Source organism: Pinus tabuliformis, chromosome 7 (assembly GCF_031772625.1).
Source record: "Pinus tabuliformis cultivar Carrire ecotype Pingquan chromosome 7, CPIR1, whole genome shotgun sequence".
NCBI lineage: Eukaryota > Viridiplantae > Streptophyta > Pinopsida > Pinales > Pinaceae > Pinus > Pinus tabuliformis.
Window position 1 is genome coordinate 625,336,577 of NC_142293.1, and position 11,388 is coordinate 625,347,964.

Below are 11,388 nucleotides of genomic sequence, written 5' to 3' on the forward strand. Positions count from 1 at the left end.
ACATAGGATTCCATAACACTTGCTCCATATACTATCTTCCTTTGCAATGTTGTTTTCCTCCTGCTAGCTTGTTCTCCTTGCACCTGTGATCCTCCAGTCTTTGTCCCCCTCCTTCAATTGTCTCCCCCAATTCCATCTCCCTTGTTTTTCCCAACACATTGTATGGTTGTGTGGGAACTAGAGCCTCCCATGCCATGATATTGGGTTGGCTCATCCTTTTTCCTCTCAACCATACACAACCTTTAATTGTCATGTACAATTCTCCCTCATCCTTCCAACAATGGCCCATACACAACTTAAATGTGCTACTCTATTGTGTTCAATTCAGGCACATACATGAAGGAAACGTCCAAAAGGTAGTTGTTCTCCATCTTGCCTTAATAAATATGCCTAGCATTGTCATTCCTTCAATCAGAAAAATACGTAACAATTACACGCAGGCTTAGCTCCACAAGCCATCTCCCCCTTCACCTCCACAAACTCTAAATCAATATCCCTTTCAACCGAGTCATCATATTTTATTATTTACATTTATACACATAAATTTGCATGGCCATGTTTACAACATTATTCACAAGAGGGCAACAATGGGGTTGTTGCACTCCCTCCTCATTATGTGATGATTTATGTTCATGCTTATGGATTTCTCTTTGTAAATGTTTATGCATTTGGCAGAATAGGTCGGCACCATAGTGTAGGCTTGTTTAAACTCAGTTATATTAGATATTGTACGTCCATGATGTCCCTAAAGAGAATACAATTTTGGCTATAGTCTGATCCCTCAAGAGAGATCAAAATGACTCATGACACCTTTTTGATATAATTTCATGTTTTAAAATAGCACACTTCACTTTACAGAACAAGAAAACAAAAACAAAAAAACAATTACAACTTAAAAGATATAATTTAAATAATAAAAATTTATCAATAATTATATAATCAAATTAAAATAATAATTAAAAAAAAATATTGATATTTTCTAATAAATAAAATACTAAATAATATAAATTATTAAAAAAACCCGAAAAATAAACCAATCCCTATGAAATTGTGTAAGCTCAAAGGCATGCATTTTTATTTATACCATATTATTCGAGAATTTAATTTGAGGCTAGTTAAGTTTTATATTATTTGAAAATTTAATTTAATTGCGAGAAAGGTAACTGTCACAGAGGTTCAGAGTTCATCACTTTTAAGTCATTGCGAGAATAACCGTTAGAGTTGATCCACTAACCATGAAATTGATCGTAATTACTTTATTACTTTGTCTACATCATGAGCATATTACTGTCATCACTTCAGTTTTGGAAATATGATTACCCGATTATTTTTTCTACATGATTAGCATATTTCACCATTAGGCGTCACGGGTGCCAATTATGTATCTGTCACTGTACGTTTTTCTATCCATTTGCTCTCCACAAAATCAGTATACGATATATATATATATCCACCCACTTCTGGTTCGTCCTCATACTCGCTGCAAATAAGTCCTGCAATGGCGTCTTGGTTTTCCGGATTATGGATTTGGACTCTGGCTCTGTGTTGCAAATGTATACAATGCGAAAATGGTTTTAACAAGACTGTTATTGCCGAGGTTGTAGTGCAGGGAGCTTCTGCTATTGGTGAGACAGAAAAGGATTTTATATGTGCCACTCTAGATTGGTGGCCACCAGAGAAATGTGATTACGGGACCTGTAGCTGGGGGCAAGCCTCCTTGCTAAATTTAGTAAATTCCCTGCCCTTCTCCTGCTTGGTTTATCACTGGGCTTTGGATAGCTACCTGTTTTGAATTACAGTGAATTGCCTCATTAGTATTGTCTGAGGTATGGGGCAGTGTTGTTGCATGTATAAATTACTGTCATTAGTATGATGAATTTATTATTATGAAATAATTATTCTTACAGTATATTAGGATTGCCTGAGGTATGGTCTAAATGTATGGAGCAGTTTTTATGTCACAGAGCACAAAACAGGATATAGAGTTATGATTTATTAAAATTGAAGAGAGTAAAAAAAAACTTCAAAATACAAATCTTTCTGAGCAGAGTATTTGCCTCTTGAGTCTTGACAAAACCAGATACAGGAAAATGATTTAGAGAAGAGTATTTGGCTCTTGACAAAACCAGATACAGGATAATGATTTATAAAATGTTAGAGTTTAAGAAACTTATTAAAAAAATGATCACAGTTAAGATGAGTCAAGAAGTAATTTAACACTTCTAAACTATAAAACACCTAGTTTAAAAATGCAGAATTATAACTTAAGTATGATTTATTTAAATCCGGTTAAAAATGCAGAATTATAATTTAATTATGATTTATTTAAATCCATTACAATAAATTTCATCATGTCCTTTAGAGAATTGAATTTTAGTGGGGCTGTTAACAATTATTCTTCCCAACCATTCAAAATCAACCTAATTAATAGAATTATAATTTATTTTAAAAAAATAATTAAAAAATATCAAATTAAATCAATAATTTATTACTAATATTTTTATTTTTATTTTTTTGTTTTCTTGCCCAAAGCGCTAAACTCCTTTCACTGCAAAATTATTTATAATTTACATCAATTCTTTGTCAGGATCTTAATTTATATCAATTCTTTGTCAGGATCTTACAAACCCACTGCTGGCAATTGCTGTGGAAGGTAAGGATAACTGTATTGTTCTTTATTAAATGTATGAACTTAATCTTCAGTTGGTTAATATGAATCTGTGTGTGATCATGCTTAAATGAAGCTTTCCATCCGTTGAAGATAAGATTGGGTGGATCATTACAAGACAAAGTCATCTATGATGTTGGACAACTGAAGCAACCCTGCAACCCTTTTGTTAGGAATGATTCAATGATGTTTGGATTCTCAGATGGATGCCTTCCCATGTCAAGATGGGATGCCTTGAATACTTTTTTCAATAAAACAGGGTATGTTGTGAATTAACAACTCAACCATCTTTACCGTTAGTAAAATAGGGTATGTTTTGGGTTTACATCTGAACTACCTTCACTGCAGAGTTGTTCTTACTTTTGCTTCTTGTGTTTAGGCATTAGCATAGATTTAACCATAGGAATAAAAGGTATATTTGAACTTATAGATGAACCATTTTAACAATGAAAGGTTATTTTTGTCTTTGCTGGATGTGTTAGGCACTAGTATAGATTTAACCATAAAAAAAACAGGGTATGTCTTTATTTCAAATCTGAACTATATTCACTGCATGGTTATTCCTGCTTTTGCTGAATATGTTAGGTACTAGTATCTGGATATAATCATAAATATAGATGTGTCAACCATAAATGTATTAAGCAGTAAGTAAGGAGAAAGAAAATATGATCTCAATGTTCTTTTAACCCTTTGATATTAAAAATCAAAATTGAAAACATTGTGATTGGCATCAGTTTTCGTTTGATTATTTTGGCTTTAGAATACTTGATCTTTCGATGCAATCATCTAATATTACAAATTGAATGTAGGGCTGTGGTAGCTTTTGGATTGAATGCACTGAATGGAAAGAGTTTGATGTCAAACGGTACTGCAGAAGGGGTTTGGGATTCAAGCAATGCTCGTGATTTTATCCAATACACAGCTGACCATGGTTACAAAATAAAGGCATGGGAGTTAGGTAAGCTATTATTCTTAGCAGCTTTGGTGCTTTCTGAGCAGTTTTAGAGAGGTTATAAGAGCAATTGATGGATCCATGAAGCAACTTCAGTCTTAAGAGCATCTAAGAATTTAAGGTTTCCTGAACAGGAAATGAGCTGAGTGCAAGTGGTGTTGGAACTACCGTCAGTGTTGAGCAGTATGCAGCTGATGTAATTGAGCTTCAGGAGATTCTGAATGAGATTTACACGGACTATGTAGAAAAACCTTTCCTTGTTGCGCCTGATGGATTGTTTGTTGATGACTGGTTCAAGGAGCTTCTTCAACTAACGGGACCAAATATTGTGAATGTTGTTACACATCACTTCTACAACCTTGGGACAGGTACATAGGACTAAAAGACTATAGCTTTTCACTGAAATGTTTTTATCTTTCAGATAGCTAGAATATTGGCCACTTCAATAATTTCCTTGCTGATCAGGTGTGGATACGGACCTTGTGGAAAAGATACTGGATCCCTCATATCTGAACCAAGAGGCATCTACATTTAAGGACCTCCAAGCTGTCCTGCAGAATTATGGGCCTTGGTCAAATGCCTGGGTGGGTGAATCAGGGGGAGCTGCTAACAGTGGGCGCAATCTCGTAACCAATGCTTTTGTAATGAGTTTCTGGTAGGCTTATCTGTCATTAGTTTTTGGTAATGCTTTGCATTGTAATTTCTGGTGATGGTGGGTTGAGTTGCATTAGGGAAGCTTCTATTTTCACTCAAACATACAAACAAAATCAGTTAGCACAAATCAGAATTTCTAGGTGACATTTTGGTGAATGTATATCTATTTTCAGAGTCATCTTATGTTGGCTAAATGTGGATATGCTATTGTCTCTTTTAGTTTAGGATATTTTCAGTGCTGGCAACTTAATGATGAGTGAAATTGTTCTAAATCACAGAGAATCATATCTAAAACGAAAATGAACAAGTCATGAAGCTTAACACACTTACTTAATTTAATCTTTTATTTTCATATGGTAATTCACAGTTCACTAAGAAACTTTGGCATTCATTTCAATGAGGGCAGGTATTTAGATGAGCTTGGCATGTCATCGTCGTTCAATACTAAGTCTTTCTGCAGACAAAGTTTGATTGGTGGTAACTATGGCCTTTTAAACACAACGACCTTTGTGCCAAATCCCGATTATTATAGGTAAACTTCTTCGTTTTATTTGCAGGAAGCTTAACCCACCAAGCTGTAGTAAATCAATGTTATCTAAATATTATCTAAAAATGCCAAAATTATTGAAATTTTTGCAAATAAGTTTTTCTCCACTAGTGTTGCTGGTTTAGATATATCTGTACTTCTCTAAATTTGTTTACCAAGCTTTCAAAGTTTGGTCTTTTGCTTTCTTTGAACTGTAATGCAGTGCACTTCTTTGGCATCGACTCATGGGAACACGCGTTCTTGCCACAAATTCAATAGGAACAAAGTACCTACGGGCTTATGCACATTGCACTAAGAATGCTGTACGTATGAAGCATCTGTCACTTTCAACCAATGCTGTCATTAAATCATGGCCATGCTATATTATATATTTATCTTCAGACTCTATCTATCTAACTTTTAAAACTGTTGTTATTTTGGCAGAAGGGAGTCACTTTGCTCTTGATCAACTTGAGCAGGGACACCGGTATCTCTATGCAGGTCTCTACAGGTTCAGGAACTTCCACAGACGGAAATTCTAGACTGGAATATCACTTAACAGCAAAAGACGGTGATCTACAGAGCCAGACTGTGCTCCTCAATGGGAACATTTTGGAGATAACACCTGATGGTGAGATACCCTCTTTACCGGCAGTGACAGTTCCTGCTAATGGACCAATTAATGTAGACCCTCTCTCTATTGCATTCGTACAGCTTCCTTATGTTCAATTCACAGCGTGTAGCTGATAGGAATTGGCTGTAGAATCAAAATTACCATTTTGTTGGTTACTGTAGCTGAAATTGAGTTGACTGCTATTGTTGACAATGAGATTTTCGATCGGCTAAATGGCATTAAAATATATTTTCTGCAAATAAAAGTACGCTGCCTTGGATTCAAATTGGGATGATTACCTGCATTTTTTTCTTCTTAAATAAGTAAAAATACGCTGCCTTGGATTCAAATTGGGACGATTACCTTCATTTTTTTCTCTTAAGTTTCTTCCCAAAAATATTATGTTTTTGGAAATTGTTCTCTCACTGACATATCATTTGTTCAGTTCTCATCATTCTCATTTTTGTGGCCATAGCAATTTGCAAATGAATGTATTTACAGCATTGCAATCCGTAAAAGCATGGTATTCTGGACCCATTGATGTGTCATCATGCTATCCTCAATTCAATTCAAGGAAAGATACAAGCAACAATGGCTATCAATGGTCTAATCAATGGCGATCAATGGTTTATCCTCAAAAGATGTCTTGGTACATGGCTGCTCAAGCTATCTTTTTTGTATCCTATCTCGGTTTTTATATTGACTCAATATAATCTATGAAAGCTTTTTCTTCTGAAAAAAAAGTGGTCTAATCAACATAATGATTTTTTACTGAGAGCAGATTCAATGGTTTTGATGGAGCACAATTAGACTGCAACACTACTTAATAAGGTGGATTTGATGAAGTTTTTTGGTACTGCAAGTCGTTGCCGAAGGAATATTTCTTTCAAACTGAGAACTATTTGGTATGAATAACAAATTAGAGTATTCATGAAATAAACTAAAGCCACCAAATTCCCCCTTATCTCGATTGTGCAAGCAAGGCATCCAAGAAGAAATTGCAGCAGTTTTCAGGTATATATAGTCTTGCTTGAGATACGTAGTTTCGCTCGAAATTGATTTATAGAAACAAAACCTCCACGCATAACAGTTAGACCACAACCTTCCATCATATACCCTGATTTTACAATTTTACAATTCCATGATATGCCCTGATTTTACAAGGACACATAACAGTTTCACTACAACCTTCCATCATATACCCTGATTTTACAATTCCATGATATGCCCTGATTTTACAAGCAAAAGGTCAAAATCAACATACCGGATTTTACAAGTTTACAGTTCCATAATATGCCCTGATTTTACAAGGACACATAACAGTTTCACTACAACCTTCCATCATATACCCTGATTTTACAATTCCATGATATGCCCTGATTTTACAAGCAAAAGGTCAAAATCAACATACCCTTTCCCTGGGCAGCAATTTCCACCAGTCAATTTGTTATCTGGCCGAAAGCTTCATCCCACGACTCAATTTAACCATCCTTCCCCTGGGCAACAATTTCCGCCAGTCAATTTGTTATCTGGCCGAAAGCTTCATCCCACGACTCAATTTAACCATCCCTCCCCTGGGCAACAATTTCCGCCAGTCAATTTGTTATCTGGCCGAAAGCTTCATCCCACGACTCAATTTAACCATCCTTCCCCTGGGCGACAATTTCCCAGTCTGCACACCATATATATACTCAATGGGTGTTGCAAATGGGAGCTTCTGAAAATATAGAGACTTGGATAATAGTGTCTTCATTGCATCCCGTGATATTGAAAGATGTGGAAAAAATAACCAGCCCATTCATGCACCGGTCCAATTCTATCTAAAATATCAAATTCAAAGAAAAGGGTGTTTTGCTTTGAGTGGTTAATTACAATGATTCACAAGTTTGATCAGTTCTAATAATTAAGAATATGCATTTTTTATATGGGTATCTATATCAAATTAGAAAAAAAGTGTTTGCTTTTGGTTGATAATATATTGATTTAAAGTTTAATTGTTTAACGATTAAGAACCTGTGTTTCTTTTTATTAAGTAATAGGTTTAAATTCAACATATTTATTAAGAAGGTGTAAATTATTAATATTTTTTTATATTGGTTTTTACTATTTTTAAGTCTGGAGGTTGGTTGAAGAATTCATTTCATATCAAACTATTCAAAGCAAATAAGACTAAGCCCAAAACTTAAAAAATTTAAATCATAACAAAATTAAAAAGGAAATGAATGCTGAAAGTAAAAGGAACCATAATATTGGAAAATACAATGAAACATGAAAACATACACAATATGTACATTCATGAATTCATTTCTTGTTTTTCTTCCCTAGGAAAAATCATAAATTTACTATGCATAATAAAATTACACTATGGATGCCTTTCAACATTTAGATAATCTAACATTAGCAATTGGGACCTCTAGCGAAATCTTCAAATATTTCATGCATAGTACTTTCTCTCATAGATCCTCAAGTTCTCCAAAAGGTTGTTTAGAACTTTTCTAAAACTATACATGCAAATTTTTCTTTTAAATATCCTACTTTAGATCATCACATGTTCAATTAGGGATCAAAATGACATCAAAATATTCAGGTGTAATGTCTCCATAGCCTTCAGATGAAAGAAAAGAAAGCAAGAAAATGATCAAAGATCATTCGAAGAGATAATTGTATTAGAGTAGATGAATGATCCTAGATTGTATTCATGTTGCACATCTTCCTATTGATGATTGGGATTGGATTATTATATTGTTTGTCATCCATATTGATGATTTATAGTAGAAAAAGTGGAGAAATCAGCTCACAAGACCCTTTTTACTAGTGGCTCCCAGTTTGGCAAATTAGAGTTTGAAACATTTCAGGAACTTTTTGAGGCATCAAACAACATTTTTGTGGGGGTAAAACTTTGGCGCTTTAGTGACTCGCCTTATTTTCCTATTCTACACATAAAGACCTTTCAAACAACACAAGAATCGCTTCAATGGAAGTTCATATGCAAAAGTTATGTCACTTAGAAGTTGATCTTCTTGTTTTCAACACCATAATTTGAGAGAATTCCACGTTAGCCCCCATAATTCATGGAAAAGGGGTTAGCCACATGATTATTGTTATGCAACCAACTCACAAAATAGAAGAAAAGATACATCAACGACTTAAAAATTATCCTCTTCGAGGGGGAAACCTCCTTTACATTACATAAATGAACAATTCTTGAATGATACAAGTGAAAAGACCTCCTTTGTATATATAGGAGTCTAAGGGGTCACAATATAATCAGAGCCTACATAACAATAATAATGTAAGGGCACAATAATAAAAATAGTGGGCTTCTATGGGGCACAATAATAACAATATGGGGGATACATGGGTGCAACAATAACAATAAGGGGGCTATACTAACAATAACAATAAGGGGGTTACACTAGTACTACAGGGACCTAACATGCCCCTCTCCTTCAAAAAAGTGGTGTCCACAATGCTTGAGTATTTTTGGATGCTTCTGTATAAAATTCTCATCCTCCCATGTGGAATTTTCAACGGGTAAGTTCTTCCACTTAATGATATACTCTGAAATTGATCGATTTCGTAGTTGTCGGGTTCTTGTTTCCATGACTGCTTCAAGCTCAAATTTGATTTTTCCTTTGTCGTCAAGTTCTGGCAACACTATTTGAACTGGAAGCTTGTCACCGATAACTTTCTTTAAGCATGAAACATAGAAAACTGGGTGTACTCAGGAAGATGCAGGCAACTCCAATTTGTATGCCATAGTACCAATATTTTACAACACCTTGTAAGGACTGTACTACGGGTGACAATTTATTATTCTTCTTAACTTGCTTGAGAGACATTTGTTTGTATGGTTGTAGCCGTAAAAATACCCAGTCACCTACATCAAAACTTCTTTCACTACGATGTTGATCTGCTTATTGTTTCATTCGATTATGTGCCAAAGTGAGGTTATCCTTTAAGAGTTGAACTTTTTTTTTATGCTCGATGTGATCTTCCACTGCTTGAACCTTGGAATTTTCTCTTAAAGATGATGTGATGGATGGTGGATGATATCCACAAGTGCCATAAATGGGGTCATTTTTGTTGTAGTATGGAAGGAAGTGTTATACCACCATTCAGCTAGAGGTAACCACTTGACCCATTGTGTTTGTTTATTAGATACAAAGAAACAAAGATATCCTTCCAAACATTTGTTCACTATTTTAGTTTGCCCATCAGAGTGAGGATGATAAGATGAGCTATGAGCTAATTGAGTACCAGGACAAGAAAATAATTTCATCCAAAAATTTCCAATGAAAATGGGATCTTTGTCACTTACTATAATCTTTGGGTTTCCATGAAGCTTTTAAATTGTTTCCATAAATGAAGTAGCAACTATATTGGCTTTAAAAGGATGGGATAATGCATAAAAGTCTGCATACTTGGTAAGTCTATCAACTACTGCCATGATGACACTCTTTCCTTCAGACTTGGGTAGACCTATGATAAAATCCATTGAGACCTCCTCCGAACGCTGACTTGGAATGGATAAAGGTTGTAACAGACCCGAGGTCTTAATTGTCTCAACTTTATTTTTTTGGCAAACCAAATATTCTGCCACAAACTTTTGAATATCATATTTAAGGCCATCCCAAAAAAATTCCTTCTTGACCCTATGGTAAGTTTTTTTAAAACCTTGAGTTCTCTCCTAAGGGAGAGGTGTGCAATTCCAAAAGAATCTTTTGTTTGAGTTGGGAATTCTTACAAAGATATAAACGATCTTTATACCATAATGAATCATTTTTCCATCTAAATGTATCAGATGTACTAAGATCTTGTGCAACTTTGGAATGAGTGTCCACACCTCTTCATCATTCTTCCATTCATCCCTTGCTTCGATTATCCACTTAGGTTGGATAATAGAAATGGCACAAACAAATGCTTCTATATCCTCATCCTTTCTTGAGAGTGCATCCGCAACAACATTTTGCTTCCCTTTTTTGCAGATGATTTCAAAGTCATAACCCAACATCTTTGTGGACCATTTTCGCTGCTCTTCTGAAGATAGTCTTTGTTCCAAAAATTATTTAAGACTATCATGATTTGTGTTTACCTTGAAGTGTCTTCCCATTAGGTAAGGTCACCATTGCTTTAGTGCATGTAGTATTGCCACATTTCCTTCTCATAAATAAGTTTGTGTAAATACTTTCCTTTAATTGGATGACTTTCAAAAGCAATGGGTCTTCCTTCTTACATTAAAACAATGCCAATTCCATTTCTAGAGGCATCACATTCCAAAATAAAGGCTTTTGTGAAGTATGGCATAGCTAATGCCAATGTTTGGCACATTGCCTCTTTAATATGTTCAAAGGCCTTAGTTGCTTCTGCAATCCAAGAAAAATCATCCTTCTTTAGTAATGATGTTAGAGGTGCTACTATTTTCCCATAATTCTTAACAAAATTGCAATAATACACTGTCAACCAGAGAAATCCTCAAAGATAATTTATGGTTGTAGGGATTTTCCATTACTTAATGGCTTTAATTTTGTTAGGGTCTACCTTAACTCATGAAATACAATATGACCCAAATATTCCACCTCCTATACTCTAAAGAAACATTTGGAGGTTTTTGCATATAATTGTTTTTCCTTCAATAGTTTGAGCATCCTTACAACAGGTTGAAATGATCCTTCCAAGACTTGTTGTAGATTAGTATATCATCAAAAAATACTAACACAAAATTTCTAAGGAAGGGTTTGAAAATGGAATTCATCAAACCTTGAAATGTGGAAGTTGCATTAGTAAGGCCAAAAGGCATGACCAAAAATTCATAATGACCCTCATGAGTTCTGAATTCTGTTTTTCAGAATGTCTTCAATCTTCATTCTAATTTGATGATATCCTGAATGAAGATCCAACTCGGTGAAGAAAATTGCTCTATGTAATTCATCCAACAATTCATCAATGGCGGGAATGGGAAATTTATCTTTAAT

At 34.7% G+C, this 11,388-nt stretch overlaps 1 protein-coding gene across 2 annotated transcripts; it reads left to right on the forward strand.

Annotated features, from left to right (window-relative positions):
- The first annotated feature begins 1,375 nt into the window (after nucleotides 1-1,375).
- On the forward strand, nucleotides 1,376-5,685 carry LOC149248992 (heparanase-like protein 1). Of its 2 annotated transcripts, XM_089456151.1 has the most exons (9): nucleotides 1,378-1,729; nucleotides 2,617-2,653; nucleotides 2,745-2,928; nucleotides 3,478-3,626; nucleotides 3,755-3,988; nucleotides 4,086-4,275; nucleotides 4,681-4,806; nucleotides 5,024-5,123; nucleotides 5,245-5,684. In XM_089456151.1, the coding sequence occupies exons 1-9, from the start codon at nucleotides 1,499-1,501 to the stop codon at nucleotides 5,545-5,547; spliced, it is 1,554 nt and encodes a 517-aa protein (XP_089312277.1). In that variant the 5' UTR covers nucleotides 1,378-1,498; the 3' UTR covers nucleotides 5,548-5,684. The 2 variants fall into 2 exon arrangements, with proteins under 2 accessions (XP_089312278.1, XP_089312277.1); XM_089456152.1 differs by lacking the exon at nucleotides 4,681-4,806 and having other exon boundaries at nucleotides 1,376-1,729; nucleotides 5,245-5,685.
- Nucleotides 5,686-11,388: the final 5,703 nt, after the last annotated feature.